Raw genomic sequence first — 18,652 nt, forward strand, 5'->3', positions numbered from 1 at the left:
TGGTAGGTTCCTTGATGATTTGTGTGATGAAATATGTAATGAAATGACCACAAAAACAGATTGAAATGGAACGAAAATGGAAACGAGAAGGCCCCAGAGAAACGCTGCACTCACCAGGTGAAGAAAATATCCATGTAAGGGTGTGCGTCCAGGAACAGAAGGAAGGAAGGACAGAGAAAAAGGTGGTGTACAGAAGACGAGTTAAAAGAGAAGTGTAGCTAACCCCTGACCCCGTGGAAAGCTAATTCTGTCATTATCATGTGTTCAGAGGAGGAAAACAGTGTGAATCTTTAACAGTTGTTTCAAGAAAATGTTTACAATCATTATTAGAGTAGGTCACACACCAGTCAGTGTAGTGTTTAGTGAGGACCGTTCCTTCCCCTTACCCATCCTTGCTGATGTCTCTGAAGCGCATACAGTCGCCGTCCTTCCCCAGTCTGATCAGGTTCATCTTGGTCTCCAGGGTCATCAGGAAGGAGCCGCTGTACGAAATCTCCAAGTCAAACCACAGACCTGGGGGAGAGAGACAGACAGACAGACGTAGGTCATTGTGAGTATGTGTGGGGCGGGAGACGACAAGTTTGTGTGTCCGTGTGTGTAGTCGCAATTGCACATCTCAGTGTGTGTTTAGAAGAATCACAACGGAGTGGAAGAACGCACATCAGATGATCATTTTGACAAACCAAACTACTTCAACCAACTTTGATCAGTAACCTACCACCATTGACTGTAGTATGAAAAATATCAGTGCTGAAAAGCAGTGCTTCAGGTAAAGTAATTGGAAACTACAGTAAGTGATGAACTTTCCAGATCTGCAGAGCCTAAAAGTTGAGTAGATCTGGCTAAAGGTTCTCAGTCTGTGGCAAATGCTCCAGGACACTAGCCTTCAAGTCTGCCATTCACTTCTGCCTCCCTCCCTCCCTCGCCCAGTCTTCCTCGCTCCCCTGCCTCTTCCCCTCCCACAAGCATCTCGGACCCCCACGTTCATCCCTCTCTCAAATCTCCCTCCATCTTTCTCTCATTGCCTGACAGTGGAAGAGAACCGAAGTGAGGGATACAAAAAGAGAGAAGGAGAGAAAGAGGGAGAGATCACAGGACCCTTTGAACAGAGGGGAAACAGTTGGACACCGTGCGATACCCCTCATAGGGCTCGTTTGATGTCAGCGGGGTGCTGCTCGCTGTATAAACATGGTTCTCTTCTGAAAGCCCCAGCCCTGCTAATCTGGGTTAGAGAAATCTCCTATCAATGCCCCGGCCCAAAGCCCCCCTCGCATGGGGCAGGCCTGGGTTCTCCGACAGGGGGCCCATCACACACAATATTACACAGCATGTGAACACACACTAGCACATATACGGTAACACACACAGAACTGTACTTTGGGAGAGTGCTACTTTACACCACTAGGGGGCACTCATGGGTTGATAGATGATGCAGGCTGGTGTGTGTGTGTGTGTGTGTGAGAGAGCAAGAGAACACACACTTTCTCTTGGCAACACAGTAAGACTTCCCACTAAAACATCACTTGTACCTCTCCTACAGCAGGAATGATGGGAATTCTATCGGTCTTAATCAGACAGTCAATCAAGACAAAACACAGACACATACAGTTCATTCGGAAAGTATTCAGACTCCTTCACTTTAACCACATTTTGTTATGTTACAGCCTTACGCTAAAATGGATTCAAATTACAATTCTTTCATCAACCTACACTCAATAACCCATAAAGACAAAGTGAAAACAGAAAGACTATTTACATAAGAATTCAGACCCTTTGCTATGAGACTGGAAATTGAGCACAGGCGCATCCTGTTTCCATTGATTATCCTTGAGATGTGAGGGATAGGTGAAACTTTGCCCTAGCAAGCGATAGAGGGATAGATGAACAGAGCAAAGTACAGAGAGATCCTTGATGAAAAACCTGCTCCAGAGCGCTCAGGACCTTCAAATCAAATCTTATTGGTCACATACATGTGATTAGCAGATGTTATTGCGGGTGTAGAGAAATGCTTGTGCCTTCACCACACTGTCTGTATGGGTGGTCCATTTCAGTTTGTCAGTGATGTGTACGCCAAGGAATTTGAAGCTATCCACCTACCCCACTGCAGTCCCGTCGATGTAGATGGGGGGGAGGGGACGCTCTGCTGTTCCTGAAGTCCACGATCATCTCCTTTGTTTTGTTGACGTTGAAGTGAGAGGTTGTTTTCCAAGGCACCACACTCCTAGAGCCCCCACCTCCTACCTGTAGTCTGTCTCATCATGGTTGGTAATCAAGCCTACTACTGTTGTGTGTGTCGTTTGCAAACTGGAGTTGGATGCGTGCTTGGCCACGCAGTCATGGGTGAACAGGGAGTACAGGAGGGGGCTGAGAACACACTGAGCACGCACCCTTGTGGGGCCCCAGTGTTGAGGATCAGTGGAGTGGAGGTGATGTTTCCTACCTTCACCACCTGGGGGCAGCCTGTCAGGAAGTCCAGGACTATTTACATAGGGCATGGTTCAGACTCAGGGCCTCGAGCTTAATGATGAGCTTGGAGGGTACTATGGTGTTGAATGCTGAGCTAGTCAATAAACAGCATTCTTACATAGGTATTCCTCTTGTCCAGATGGGAAAGGGCAGTGTGCAGAGTGATGGCGATTGCATCGTCTGTGGACCTACTGGGGCGGTATGCAAACTGAAGTGGGACTAGGGTGGCCGGTAAGGTGGAGGTGATATGATCCTTGACTAGTCTCTCAAAGCACTTCATGATGAGAGAAGTAAGTGATAGTGATTTAGTTCAGTTACCTTAGCTTTCTTGGGTCCAGGAACAATTGTGGCCATCTTGAAGCGTCGGTGACACTGTTATCCTCAAAACGTGCAAATAATGTGTTTAGCCTGTTCGGAAGCAAGACGTCAGTCTCGGCGACGTGGCTGGTTTTTCTTTTGTAGTCCGTGATTGCCTGCCACATTCGTCTCATGTCTGAGCCGTTGAATTGCAACTCCACTTGATATCTATACTGATATTTAGCTTGTTTGATTGCCTGCCGGAGTGAATAACTACACTGTTTATATTCTGCCATATTACCAGTCACCTTGCCATGGTTAAATGCGGTGGTTCGCACTTCCAGTTTTGCGCGAATGCTACCATCTATCCACAGTTTCTGGTTAGGGTAGGACCTCAGACTAGATCAAAGGTTCACCTTATAAAAGACGGAAGCCACAGTAACAAAAGGCACATGACAGTCTGCTTGGAGTTTGCTAAAAGGCACCTAAAGGACTCTCAGATCATGAGAAACGAGATTCTCTGGTCTGATAAAACCAAGATTAAACTCTTTGGCCTGAATGCCAAGCCTCAAGGCTGGAGGAATACCATCCCTATGGTGAAGTATGGTGGGGGCAGCATCATGCTGTGGGGATGTTTTTCATCGGCAGGGACTGGGAAACTAGTCAGGATCAAGGGAAAGATGAATGGAGCAAAGTACAGAGAGACCCTTGGTGAAAACCTGCTCCAGAGCACTCAGGACCTCAGACTGGGGCAAAGGTTCACCTAACAGGACAACGACCCTATGCACACAGCCAAGACAATGCAGGAGTGGCTTCGGGACAAGTGTCGGAATGTCCTTAAGTGGCCCAGCCAGAGCCCGGACTTGAACCAGATCGAACATCTCTGGAGAGACCTGAAAATAGCTGTGCAGCGATGCTCCCCATCCAACATGACAAAGCTTGAGAGGATCTGCATAAAATGGGAGAAATACCCAAGAACACTTGAGGCTGTAATCGCTGCAAAAGGTACTTCTACAAAGTACTGAGTAAAGGGTCTGAATACTTATGTAAACGTGATCTCTTGTTTTTATTTATTTATAAAAATGAAAAAATGAAATATCACAGTTACACAAATCCTCAACTGGCAGCTTCATTTAATAGTACCCGCAAAACACCAGTCTCAACGTCAACAGTATAGAGACGACTCCGGGATGCCAGTTGAGGACTTGAGGCGTCTTTCTCAAAACTAGACACTAATGTACTTGTCCTCTTGCTCAGTTGTGCACTGGGCCACCCACTCCTCTTTCTAGTCTGGTTAGAGACAGATTGCGCAGTTCTGTGAAGGGAGTAGTACACAGCGTTGTACGAGATCTTCAGTTTCTTGGCAATTTCTCGCATGGAATAGCCTTCATTTCTCAGAACAAGAATAGACTGACGAGTTCCAGAATAAAGTTAGTTGTTTCTGGCCATTTTGAGCCTGTAATCAAACCCACAAATGCTGATGCTCCAGATACTCAACTAGTCTAAAGGGGGTCAGTTTTATTGCTTCTTTAAATCAGAACAACACTTTTCAGCTGTGCTAACATAATTGCAAAAGGGTTTTCTAATGATCAATTAGCCTTTTAAAACGATAAACTTGGATTAGCTAACACAACGTGCCATTGGAACACAGGAGTGGTTGCTGATAATGGGCCTATGTACACCTATGTAGATATTCCATTAAAAAAAAATATTTAAAAAAGCAGTATCCAGCTACAATAGTCATTTACAACATTAACAATGTCTATTTCTGATCAATTTAATGTTATTTTAAAAATTGACAAAACAAATGTGCTTTGCTTTCAAAAACAAGAACATATCTGAGTGCCGGCAAACTTTTGAACGGTAGTGTAGACACACACATTTAAAAAAAAAAAAAATGGTTTTGCTTTGTCATTATGGGGTAGTGTGTAGATTGATGAGGGGGGAAAAACAATTTAATCAATTTTAAAATAAGGCTGTAACGTCGTTTTTTTGGGGGGGGGGGGAAAGTTAAGGGGTCTGAATACTTTCTGAATGCACTGTACAGTCGTGGCCAAAAGTTTTGAGCATGACAAATATTAATTTCCACAAAGTTTGACTCTTTAGTGTCTTTAGATATTTTGTCAGATGTTACTATGGAATACTGAAGTATAATTACAAGCATTTCATAAGTGTCAAAGGATTTTTTTGACAATTACATGAAGTCGTTGCAAAGAGTCAATATTTGCAGTGTTGACCCTTCTTTTTCAAGACCTCTGCAATCCGCCCTGGCATACTGTCAATTAACTTCTGGGCCACATCCTCTGATGGCAGCCCATTTTTGCATAATCAATGCTTGGAGTTTGTCAGAATTTGTGGGTTTTTGTTTGTCCACCCACCTCTTGAGGATTGACCACAAGTTCTCAATGGGATTAAGGTCTGGGGAGTTTCCTGGCCATGGACCCAAAATATTGATGTTTTCTTCCTCAAGCCACTTAGTTAGCACTTTTGCCTTAAGGCAAGGTGTCCATCATGCTGGAAAAGGCATTGTTCGTCACCAAACTGTTCCTGGATGGTTGGGAGAAGTTGCTCTCGAAGGATGTGTTGGTACCATTGTTTATTCATGGCTGTGTTCTTAGGCAAAATTGTGATAGAGCCCACTCCCTTGGCTGAGAAGCAACCCCACACATGAATGGTCTCAGGATGCTTTACTGTTGGCATGGCACATGACTGATGGTAGCGCTCACCTTGTCTTCTACGAACAAGCTTTTTTCCGGATGCCCCAAACAATCGGAAAGGGGATTCATCGGAGAAAATGACTTTACCCCAGTCCTCAGCAGTCCAATCCCTGTACCTTTTGCAGAATATCAGTCTGTCCCTGATGTTTTTCCTGGAGAGAAGTGGCTTCTTTGCTGCCCTTCTTGACACCAGGCCACCCTCCAAAAGTCTTTGCCTAACTGTGCGTGCAAATGCACTCACACTTGCCTGCTACCATTCCAGAGAGCAAGCTCTGTACTGGTGGTACCCAGATCCCACAGCTGAATCAACTTTAGGAGACGGTCCTGGCGCTTGCTGGACTTTCTTGGGCGCCTTCTTCACAACAATTGAACCGCTCTCCTTGAAGTTCTTGATGATCCGATAAATGGTTGATTTAGGTGCAATCTTACTAGCAGCAATATCCTTGCCTGTGAAGCCCTTTTTGTGCAAAGCAATGATGACGGCACGTGTTTCCTTGCAGGCAACCATGGTTGACAGAGGAAGAACAATGATTCCAAGCACCGCCCTCCTTTTGAAGCTTCCAGTCTGTTATTCAAACTCAATCAGCATGACAGAGTGCTCTCCAGCCTGGTCCTCGTCAACACTCACACCTGTGTTAACGAGAGAATCACTGACATGTCAGCAGGTACTTTTGTGGCAGGACTGAAATGCAGAGGAATTTTTTGGGGGGGGGATTCAGTTCAATTCATCTGATCACTCTTCATAACATTCTGGAGTATATGCAAATTGCCCTCATATAAACTGAGGCAGCAGACTGTGAAAATTTATATTTGTGTCATTTTCAAAACTTTTGGCCACGACTGAACATAACACACACACACACACACACACAACAATTAGAGACTCATATCCTCCTCCAAACAGTGAAGCTCTGTATGAGTCTGTAATTGAATAACATACATCCTCTATATCACATGGTCGTCTTTATCATGGCATGTCTTTGAACACTGTGTACAGAAAGACCACTGAAGGTGTCCTGCATGGCACTACATGGCTTTGAAATGACAGATGTTAGGCCTAGTTACACTTAGAAGAAACTTGATAGCTAGACAGACAAAGTTTTGGTACAAATGTAATTAGCAGTGAGTATTTCGTTTCATTTTCAATTCTTATTGTAGGCCAATTTTTTGTGTGTGCTTTCATCCAAAAGTAATTTATCTAGGACTATGCTTGAGTGAGAGGAAAATCATAAAGAGAGTAGCAAGCCCATAAAACCATAAAGAGACTTGAAAGCCCATAAAACCAGCAAGCCATCAATGTGCCGGGCCGACCTTTAGCCTCACTGTTCATGTTGCTTTCACAGAAACATAGCAGGTTGAGAAAACGAGGAACTATGCAGGACAACCAACTCGTGACACCATCCGCCTACGGGGTGAACACTCCCAGGGGGAAGGGTTGGAGAAGCTAGTGCTTCTTTCTCAACACCGTCGTCTCCAAGCCTAAACGCCAGCTGTGCTAAGTGACCACAAGGCAGCCCTGTGACACCAGAGGCAAGCAAACGCACACAAACACACTCCCTGCCCTGTCCACTCAGACCTACTCCGTCGAAATCCCCATGGTGTGAAAGAGAGAGAGAGAGAGCCCGTGGACTTGTGGCCCTTGCCTAACCCTGTGTGTGGCTCTGGCGAGCCCTGGTGATAATAAGGCTGTGTCCGACAGCGTTAGGGAAGGCAGGGCTGATGGCGTGGGGAGAGGAGCCCCAAATCGCTAGCTGCGAGAGCAGCGTTGAAAGCCAACTCTGGCTTAATTGGGGTGAGCTGGCCTGGTGACGAGTCAGACGAGCGGAGCACTCCCATGCATACAGGCTCAGAGGAAGGAAGGATACCAACGTGAAAGCACGCAGGAAAGTACACACTCTGACACAAAAGCATACAAGCGAGTGCACGTATACGTGCACACAGAGAGAGAGAGAGAGAGCGACAGATAGATGTTGGTCCTTAGGCCCACCCTCTATTCCACTGCCAGTGAGTTTTATTGATCGTGGTTGCCCAGCAGTTCCAGTAAGGGCAGAAGGCAGAGACCTGGCGCTGCCTGGAGGACAGGCAGGCTGCACACTACCAACTGGGCCTCTCGAACTCCCTGGATTATGTACATGTTTCTTTAGAATGTAAGCTAGAGGAATCTTTTCCCTAAGAAACATTATAGTTGCATACACTTGTTCCAATGCAAATGATTCAAATGTTGGTGAATTCTAGCAATTATTTGTCGGTTAACCTGCACATTGCCAGTTCAGCTGTGTGTTAGCCTCAGTCTAGAACAGTGGTATTCAGTGGTCAGGCTGGGGGGGTGGGAGATTGGCACTGCAGCGGGGTTGCCAAAATAAAAACATGTTTGAGAGACTAAAATGTAATCAATGAAAGGTTATTTGTTGATAGAAAATCAGCTAATTCTACTGTTAGTGAGTTTTATATCGACCTAATCCCTACTTACTTGGGGGCCTATTTTGAAACGGTTAACCAAGTTGCAGCATATGATCATTACTAAGTAACATTTGGTTGCGAGATAGTGGGACTCTGTAACCGAGTTGGATCGAACCACCATATTATTGAGATCATCTTACATTGCATAACATCAGGCAAAAAAACAATATCTTCCCAGAAAGCAGATTACTCCTTAAACCCATAACAACTCACAAAAGAAACACAATTAACAACCCAGAAAAAAAATGGGTCGTGCTCATTCTTATTGGAAAAGTACAAGTAGCCCCTCCAGATTTCACTCAATGCTTTACTGTTTGGTGACTAACGAACATAACCCAGTCCTCCTGAGTGTAGTGGAAGTGCATTCCTCCAACTCTGATCCAACAGAATCTGTTCCCCTCTCAGCCTGTGGTGGAATCCATTTCCTCCGTCATTAAGTCACATCGGAGCGCGGGGCGATAGAAATGACAAAACAATGGTGGCAGTGACTCACAGAGGAACAGCGGGGAGACAACGAGAGACCTAGACAGAGAGTGTTCGGCAAAAAGAGGAAGAAACAGAATGAGAGGAACAGAGAGAGGGAACAGAGAAACTGGGAGAATTAAAGATGGGTACTGTGGAAAGACAGAGATGGGTAGAAAGAGAGAGAGAGAGAGAGAGAGAGAGAGAAGCAACAACCCAAATGCCAGACACAGAAACACACATTATTTCACTAGTGTTTATCTCTTCCTGTCTGTAACTCAAGCCCATGGGAGAAGCAGATTCAAGACTGGGCCCTAGTCATTTAGAGGCCATAGGAGGGCCATGCCCCAATGGAGTGGGGGGCATTCAGTGGGCCAGTCATCTTTAGCCATTACTAGAATGTAAAGTATCTGATCTACATATCATATGACGCCATCTCTCCTAATATTTACACACTAATAAGATGCAGGAAAATCTATACTGTGGTGCGTAAGGGTGTACGTACCCAGAAATGACATGTGATGTGTATGCACCCAATAATGATTACCTACTGTGCAAATATGGAAGGTGCTGGATGGTTAGATGTTACGAGAGACATACTTGCTTCTGCTAGAAAGCAACCAACTGACAGTCACTCTACCAAAGTGAAGGCATTTACCTCTAGTAATATTATGTATTGTCCAAACCTCTGCGCAACTGTGCTATACAAACTGCAACGTGTCTGTACTGAGAAGCCGGTTGTGCAACTAACAGCCAAGTCTATGACCCCTCTAGTGTACCTCAGCCTTTATTTACTCAGGTCTAACAGATAACCATGTGACCCACTCAACAGCTCAGGACTTGATTACGTTGTACTTAGCAAGGCATTTGTGGTATTGGGTTGAGCTATTGCCCCTACTTGGATTGCACATTCTCCCTCTGTTGATGAACGCAATGCTAGAATTCTTATTCTTAGATAGTCTCACAATACAGAATTGTGGTTGTTGTTAGCTAGCATGACATCGTTTCGGTCAGTGGTGTTATTGTTGGCACTTGTTAGCATTGCTATATCTGCTGTCACTGTGGTCTCTTGGTTGTTGTTCACGCTGTCAGCTAGCATTACATCGTGTCGGTCAGTGGTGGTGTTGTCCCCTGGTCCAGGGTTTATGACAGAGCCGGTGAACTCAACACAGGGCCCTAATATTACAATGTTATTAGGCAGAGAAATGGCGGGGTGGGGAGTAGTCACAAGACACATCGACACTTCCGTACTAGGACAGAGCCGAGTGTGGAGGGTGTGTGAAAAGAGAGAAAATGTATACTTGTTAAACAGTAGCGTCGCGTGTGCGAGTAATCAGAGGATGTATATCAACAGTGCGCCATACGTGTGTGTGTGTGTGTGTGTGTGTGTGTGTGTGTGTGTGTGGGTCGCACCTGCGAGAGTGTGCGTGTGTGAGACTATGTATCCTGGACCTGTGTAGCACTTTAACTCATATCACATGAGACCACACCGCAGATAAGAAAACTTGGAATTCCTGTACTGATATGACTCCAACCAAATTGTCAACATATTAGACACAGACATAAAAAACACCCACTCTCACAATACTGCCCTTATGCTTATAGAGAGCCGTGCTAGACTGAATCTACGGTTCATGCCTTCTCGTAAGGAAAGAGTGATTCTAATAAACAGATTACACAGCACAGCTCGACATGATGCCTCTGCCACGATGGCACCACGCAGCGGAGGGGATCAATTGCAACGATGGGGCGGTGTGAAGTTGAATTCAACCCTGCTAATAGCACATTGCACAGTGGGAGCCTGGCTGAGCGAGTGTGTGTGTGTGTTAGTTGCACAGTATGTGTGTTTGAGTGCGTGTAAAAATACAATGAATTGCAGTTTTTCTTCACGGGTCAGGATTTGGTTGATGGATAATACAGTAGCACATTTCCAGGGTTCTTACCTTGATGGTCAACTGAGGGTTTGGAGGCGCCAAGGATTCTGGGAGTGGCCACGCCCATGTCCAGCTCTGTCAGGGTCAGCTCGTTCATGAAGTAGGGGAGCTGGGGGAGAAAGAAACAGTCAAGTAGATGACACACACACACACACACACACAAAGGATCTGCAGCTGCAGGTGTATAGTAAGTGCAAGTTAGAGGTTGATGGTAACAAGCCACTCATTCACTCCTTCTACATCTCCCAGTCATTCTCATCTGCCACAAAGGCCCCTATCGACTCCCTCACGCCGGAAACTGAGACAACAAGACTAACAGCCAACATCACCACACGACATTGGGAATAGGACCAGACGAAGGGCTATCGTGGGGCTAGTAACAACCCCAAAGATGAAACATGGAGGGATAATCGAAGGACCAGGATACAAAACTGGGATAGATGGATGGATATATAGAGAGATAGAGAGATAGAAAGAGAGAGAAAGAGAAAGAGAAAGAGAGAGAGAGAGAGAGAGAGAGAGAGAGGAATGAGGTTCTCTCTCTGAGCCCAGTGTGGAGTCAATGAATCCTGTAGCGGGGGCTGCACAGCGGAAGTGGCTGACATTTAGAGTGTGTGTGTGTGTGTGTGTGTGTGTGTGTGTCCATTCCTGGACCCACTGAGAGGCATGAGTCCCCTAGTCTCTTTTTATTTGTGTTTTTTCTATATTTAGGAATGCATGGCTCCTTCTCTCTCTCTACCCCTCTTCCCTCCTTCTGAGCCAAATAAACCTCATCTTCTTCATCCCTTTTTTGTGTGTCCTTTGATCTGCTCTGTTGAACATATGCAGCTCAGTGGTAACAGAATACAGTACAGATACAACAGTGTAAGAATGCTCTTTTAAACACACGAGCCCTTTGTCACAACAGGGTCATAGGTGAGAGAAGAGAGGTCAAAGGCCACCCACCCGGATCTTGCTGAGTTTCATCTGGATCTTCTTGGAGACCACGTCAGCCCAGTAGGGCTCGCCCAGGAAGTCCCATGCCACCCGGCCAATCGCAGAGTTCACCCAGGCAACAGGCTCCTCCTCCCCCAGCAAAACGACAGGGTCAAAGCTGCTGCTGCTCTGCAACTGGTAGGCGGGTACACAAGAAGTGAGATAAATACACAACTGTGTACTGTAATTTGATTTATTTACAGAAATGATGTATAACAACAGAGTATAGTACACAGTTGTGAGAAATGAGAGGGGGTTGAATGTATACCTTCTTGCCCGACCCAGGGCTACTCTGTGGACTCTGGACTACGGGACTAGTGGCAGCGATGGGGGTGGCAGTAGCAGTAGCAGTGGCAGTGCCAGTCTCGGGGGGTACCAGGGTGGCCATGTAGACACTGTAGTCCAGTAGGGACTTGGTCTTGGCTGGTATGCCTGCTGTTGAGTCCCTGGTCCTGGGCTGAGACGCTAGCACCTCGTCCAGACTGCTCCGGCTGCTGCTGCGGCTGTGGGAGCTCAAGGCTGCCACAGGGGTCAAAGATCAACAAGATATTAGTACGATGCAGCTGGATCAATATATTGCATGTGCATTATGAAATACAAATGCAGCCTTGCACTTCCCTCAGTCGCTTTCACATTGTCACACTATATTTGTGCAAGCATGCTAGCGCCAGACATGTTGAGTCAAGCGATAACTTCCTGTAAATAACTAGTACGGAAGAATGTGTGTGTAAGTGTGTGTGTTGGTCCGTGAGTGAGTGTGTGGCACCTGGATCCATCCACTCACCAGTCTTACTCCCCTGCAGACCAGTGACTCTCTTCATCCCTGTCTTGGGGGGCTTGGAGGCCAACAGGATCCTCCGGTGCCACTCCTCCTTCTCCCTCCCCGTCCGACCAAACAGGTACAGGGTCAGTTCAGGACCACCGGACCTTTTGGCCTCCTCCGTCCCCACGGTCGCCTCTCCTGTGGCCGTGGTTCTCTCGTGTGTGGTTTCGCTGTGGTCGCCCTCTGCCTTGGACATGAAGTCGTCCTGCTTGGCCAGCTCGATGCGGATAGGGTACTTCTTGTTCCACACACGCTTCCTGGCCAGACTCTGGGGCACCAGATAGATCTAGAGAGGGAATAGAATGTTTGATTGAGTTGGGTGTGTCTGTGTGGGTCTAATGGGAACACAAAATTAAGTTGAGCTGTAGTGGATATTTTAAGTTAACAATGAGGAGAGACAAGATCAATCACCAATCAGTATATTAACATTATTAAAACCTCTCTAGGGTACGTGGGACGGTAGCGTCCCACCTGTCAACAGCCAGTGAAACTGCAGGGTGCCAAATTCAAAACAACAGAAATCCCATAATTAAAATTCCTCAAACATACATGTATTTTACACCATTTTAAAGATACACTTGTTGTAAATCCAGCCACATTGTCCGATTTCAAAAAGCCTTTACGACGAAATCAAACCAAACGATTATGTTAGGTCAGAGCCAAGTCACAGAAAAACACAGCCATTTTTCCAGCCAAAGAGAGGAGTCACAAAAAGCAGAAATATAGATCAAATTAATCACTAACCTTTGATGATCTTCATCAGATGACACGCATAGGACTTCATGTTACACAATACTTATGTTTTGTTCAGTAAAGTTCATATTTATATCCAAAAATCGGAGTTTACATTGGTTTACATTGGCCCATTATGTTCAGTAGTTCCAAAACATCCGGTGATTTTGCAGAGCCACATCAATTTACAGAAATACTCATAATATACATTGCTAAAAAATACAAGTGTTATGCATGGAATTTTAGATCCACTTCTCCTTAATGCAACCGCTGTGTCAGATTTCAAAAAAACTTTACGGAAAAAGCAAACCATGCAATAACCGAGTACAGCGCTCAGACGACAAATCAAGCCAAACAGATATCCGTCATGTTGGAGTCAACAGAAGTCAGAAATAGCATTATAAATATTCATTTACCTTTGATGATCTTCATCAGAATGCACTCCCAGGAATCCCAGTTCCACAATAAATGTTTGTTTTGTTCAATAATGTCCATAATTTATGTCCAAATAGCTTATTTTGTTAGCGCGTTTGGTAAACAAATACAAACTCACGAAGCGCGTTCACTAGGAGCAGACGAAAAGTCCAAAAGTTCTGTTACAGTCCGTAAAAACATGTCAAATGATGTATAGAATCAATCTTTAGGATGTTTTTAACATAAATCTTCAATAATGTTCCAACCGGAGAATTCCTTTGTCTGTAGAAAAGCAATGAAACGCAAGCTAACTATCACGTGAGCGCGCAAGACTCGTGGCTGCTGGCAAGACTCGTGGCTGCTGGCAGACCTCTGACTCATTCCCCTCTCAATCAGCCCCACTTCACAGTAGAAGCATCAAACAGGGTTCTAAAGACTGTTGACATCTAGTGGATGCCTTAGGAAGTGCAAGATGACCCCATAGACACTGTATTCGATAGGGCAAGAGCTGAAAAACTACAAACCTCAGATTTCCCACTTCCTGGTTGGATTTATTTCTCAGGTTTTTGCATGCCATATGAGTTCTGTTATACTCACAGACATCATTCAAACAGTTTTAGAAACTTCAGAGTGTTTTCTATCCAAATCTACTAATTATATGCATATTACTTTTTTATTTCTTATTTTTCTATGGCTGAGTAGCAGGCAGTGTAATTTGGGCACGCTTTTTATCCAAAATTCCCAATGCTGCCCCCTACCCAAGAGAAGTTAAAAAACGTATTGATAAAGGGATCTGGTCTCACCACCCACAAAGTGAATAGAGTGAGAGTCCACTGAGTGGATTGAGCCTCTGGGTTATATACTATATAAGCGCAACATCAGAGATGAAGTACAATGGTTCCGGACACCAACCCCACACATCCTGTGCCAGACCTTGGCCCCAAATGCAAAGATCTTGTTGTTTTGTTCAGTACTAAGAACATTTGCTGTTACTTCATCTCCACCTTGCTAAAAAGGGGTCGAGGGGAGAGAACAATATCCCCCAAGGCCCCAAGGAGGGGGTGACTGACACACAGACATTGTTGAGACAAGTGATTGGTTCCCCATTGCTCACGCTGTCCCCTGGGGCGGTTAGAGCGGTGGACCAGTAACTGAAAGGTTGCTGGATCAAATCCCCAAGCTGACAAGGTAAAAATCTGTCGTTCTGCCCCCGAATAAGACAGTTAACCCAATGTTCCCCAGTAGGCCGTCATTGTAAATAAGAATTTGTTCTTAACTGAATATCCTAGTTAAATAAAAAAAATCCCTTCACATGGTTTGCAACAGGTAAAGACACATATTCACATATGTAAACAATGTTCCCTTCTGACCTCCTTTGCCTTATTCTCTTTTTGATATTTTTTTAAATGCACCCACCTTGCTGTCAGTGAGGTCGTAGATCTTCTGGCTGATATAGGTGACGTCGGGCTTGGGTTCGTTATGGGTGGCCCGCCGGGCGATGTTGCGGTTGGGTGTGGACAGGCGCAGGATGGAGCCCTCCAGTCTCACATACACAGAGTGGGTCAGAGTGGCGTGGTATGTCTCCGGGTCGTAGTTCACTATCTCGTTCATCCAGCCCTGCAGGGGGAGATAGAGACATCAGTCAGGTCAATCAAATCAATGAACAAACCAGTGGAACAATCAACCAATGACACATTAAACCAATCAATCAATTAACACATCTACTTTGTATGGCGCAATAAAATTATTTGTACAGTAGACTATACAGTGCATTCGTTAAGTATTAAGACCACTTGACTTTTTGAAAAAATTTGGTTAGTTTACAATCTTATTCTAAAATTAAATCGTTTTTACCCTCATTTATCTACACACGATACCCCATAATGACAAAGCCAAAATAGGTTTTTAGAAATGTTACTAAAAGTATAAAAACTTAACTGAAATTTTACATTAAGATACAGTACCAGTCAAAAAGTTTGGACACCTACTCATTCCAGGGTTTTTCTTTATTTTTACTATGTTCTACATTTTAGTATAATAGTGAAGACATGAATACACATATGGAAGCATGTAGTAACCAAAAAAGTGTTAAATCAAAATATATGTAATATTTTAGATTCTTCAAAGTAGCCACCCTTTGCCTTGATGACAGCTTTGCACACGCCTGGCATCCTCTCAACCAGCTTTATGACGTAGTCACCTGGAATGCATTTCAATGAATGAGTGCCTTGTTAAAAGTTAATTTGTGGAATTTCTAGCCTTCTTAATGCGTTTGAGCCAAGCAGTTGTGTTGTGACAAGGCAGGGGTGGTATACAGAACCTACTTGGTAAAATAACAGGTCAAATAAGCAAAGAGAATAGACAGTCCATCATAACGTTAACTTTTTATGGCTGCAGGGGCAGTATCGAGTAGTTTGGATGAAAAGGTGCCCACTGTAAACGGCTAGCTCCTCAGTCTCAGTTGCTAATATATGCATATTATTACTAGTATTGGATAGAAAACACTAAAGTTTCCAAAACTGTCAAAATATTGTCTGTGAGTATAACAGAACTGATATTGCAGGCAAAACCCTGAGGAAAATCAAAGCAGGAAGTGGCTTCTATTTTGAAAACTCCATGTTCCATAGAATCCCTTTGCACCATTTAAAGGGATATGAAACCGATTCCTTTTCCTATCGCTTCCTCAAGGTGTCAGTCTTTAGACATAGTTTCATGCTTTTATTTTGAAAAATGAGCCAGAACGATAACATCGCGTCAAGTGGTCACATGAGTTTTGCTTGCGCAACAGAATTTGGACAGCCATGGTTTTCCCCTCTCCTACTGTGAAAGAAATTTGCGGTTGATATATTAATCGATTACATGTTTTAAAAACAACCTGAGGATTGACTATAAAAAACGTTTGACATGTTTCTGTGGACATAATGGAAACTATTTGGAATTTTCGTATGCGTTGTCGTGACCGCTCTTTCCTGTGCATTTCTGAACATAACGCTCCAAACAAACTGAGGTATTTTGGATATACAAATAATCTTTATGGAACAAACGGAACATTTGTTGTGTAACTGGGAGTCTTGTGAGTGAAAACATCCGAAGATCAAAGGTAAATGATTAATTTGATTGCTTTTCTGATTTTCGTGACCGAGCTACCTGATGCTAAGTGTACTTAATGTTTTATCGTGCGATCGATAAACTTAAACACATAAACATGGATTGCTTTTGCTCTAAAGCATAATTTCAAAATCTGACACGACAGGTGGATTAACAAAAGGCTAAACTGTGTTTTCCTATATTGCACTTGTGATTTCATGAATATACATATTTATAGTAATGTTTATTGTATGTAGAGCTATGCTATTCAGCAGTTGTTGATGACACTTATCCCGATATCAGGATTGCAGCCATAACAAGTTAAGACATGGTCAGTCAATCCGGAACATTTCAAGAACTTTTCAAGTTTCTTCAAGTGCAGCCGTAAAAACCATCAAGCGCTATTATGAAAGTGGCTCTCATGAGGACCGCCACAGGAAAGGAAGACCCAGCATTATCTCTACTGCAGAGGATAAGTTTGTTAGAGTTACCAGCCTCAGAAATCGGCAATTAACTGCACCTCAGATTGCAGCCCAAATTAATTCTTCAGAGTTCAAGTAACAGACACATCAACTGTTCAGAGGAGACTGCGTGAATCAGGCCTTCATGGTAGAATTGCTGCAAAGAAACCACTACTAAAGGACACCAATAATAAGATGACTTGCTTGGGCCAAAAAACACGAGTAATGGACATTAGACCGGTGGAAATCTGTCCCTTGGTCCGATGTGTCCAAAATTGAGATTTGAGACAGATGATCTCTGCATGTGTGGTTCCCACCATGAAGCATAGAGGAGGTCTGCTGGTGCTTTGCTGGTGACTGTCTGTGGTTTATTTAGAATTTAAAAAAAGGTTAACTTAACCAGCATGGCTACCACAGCATTCTGCAGCGATACACCATCCCATCTGGTTTTCGCTCTTAGTGGGACTGTCATTTGTTTTTCAACAGGACAATGACCCAAAACACACCTCCAGGCTGTATAAGGGCTGTTTGACCAATAAGGAGAGTGATTGACTGCTGCATCAGGTGACTTGCCACCATAATCACCCAACCTCAACCCAAGTGAGATGGTTTGGGAAGAGTTGGACTGCAGAGTGTAGGAAAAGCCGCCAACAAGTGCTCAGCAGATGTGGGAACTCCTTCTAAACAGTTGGAAAAGCTTTCCTCATGAAGCTAGTTAAGAGTATGCCAAGAGTGTGCAAAGCTGTCATCAAGGCAAAGGTTGGCTACTTTGAAGAATCTAAAATATTTTTGATTTGTTGGTTATGACATGATGCCATCTGTGTTCTTCATTATTCTACAATGTAGAAAATAGTAAAAATAAAGAAAACCCTTGCCTGAGTAGTGCGTCCAAACTTTTGACTGGTACTGTAAGTATTCAGACCCTTTACTCATACTTTGTTGAAGCACCTTTGGCAGCGATTAAAGCCTTGAGTTTCTTGGGTATGACGCTACAAGCTTGGCACACATTTGGCGAGTTTCTCCCATTCTCTCTGCAGATTGTCTCAAGCTCTATCAGGTTGGAAGGGGAGTGTCGCTGCACAGCTATTTTCGGGTCTCTCCAGAGATAATCGACCGGGTTCAAGTCCAGGCTCTGGCTAGTCCACTCAAGGACATTGAGACTTGTCCCGAAGCCACTCCTCAGTTGTCTTAGCTGTGTGCTTTGGGTTGTTGTCCTGCTGGAAGGTGAACCTTTTTTCCTCAGTCTGAGGTTCTGAGCGCTCTAGAGCAGGTTTTCATCAAGGCTCTCTCAAGGTACTTTTCTCTGTTCATCTTTCTCTTGATCCTGACTAGTCTCCCGGTCCTTGCCACTGAAAAACATCCCCACAGCATGATGTTGGCCCCGCCATGCTTCACTATCGGGATGGTGCCAGGTTTCCTGCAGACATGACGCCTGGCATTCGAGGCCAAAGTGTTCAATCTTGGTTTCATCAGACCAGAGAATCTTGTTTCTCATGGTGTGAGAGTCCTTTGGGTGCCTTTTGGCAAATGCCAAACGGGCTTTCATGTGCCTTTTACTGAGGAGTGGCTTCCGTCTGGCCCCTCTACCACTGGTGGAGTGCTGCAGAGATGGTTGTCCTTCTGGAAGGTTCTCCCATCTCCACAGAGGAACTCTGGAGCTCTGTCAGTGACCATCAGGTTCTTGATCACGTCCCTGACCAAGGCCCCTTTCCCCCGATTGCTCAGTTTGCCCGGGCGGCCAGCTCTAGAAAAAGTCTTGGTGGTTCCAAACTTCTTCCAATTAAGAATGATTGAAGCCAGTGTGTTCTTGGGGACCTTCAATGC

General features: G+C 44.5%; 1 protein-coding gene across 2 annotated transcripts in view; it reads right to left on the reverse strand.

The window, feature by feature from the left end:
• The window catches only part of LOC110485973 (testis-expressed protein 2), a 68,343-nt gene that overhangs the window by 13,585 nt on the left and 36,106 nt on the right, over nucleotides 1-18,652 (reverse strand). For both annotated transcript variants that reach the window (XM_021557245.2, XM_021557244.2), the window contains exons 4-9: nucleotides 14,697-14,897; nucleotides 12,096-12,420; nucleotides 11,580-11,830; nucleotides 11,282-11,446; nucleotides 10,346-10,445; nucleotides 387-513 (exon numbers count right to left, since the gene is read on the reverse strand). In XM_021557245.2, the coding sequence (XP_021412920.2) occupies nucleotides 387-513; nucleotides 10,346-10,445; nucleotides 11,282-11,446; nucleotides 11,580-11,830; nucleotides 12,096-12,420; nucleotides 14,697-14,897 (1,169 nt within the window). The remainder of the gene's footprint in view (nucleotides 1-386; nucleotides 514-10,345; nucleotides 10,446-11,281; nucleotides 11,447-11,579; nucleotides 11,831-12,095; nucleotides 12,421-14,696; nucleotides 14,898-18,652) is intronic.

This window comes from Oncorhynchus mykiss, chromosome 13 (assembly GCF_013265735.2).
Source record: "Oncorhynchus mykiss isolate Arlee chromosome 13, USDA_OmykA_1.1, whole genome shotgun sequence".
NCBI lineage: Eukaryota > Metazoa > Chordata > Actinopteri > Salmoniformes > Salmonidae > Oncorhynchus > Oncorhynchus mykiss.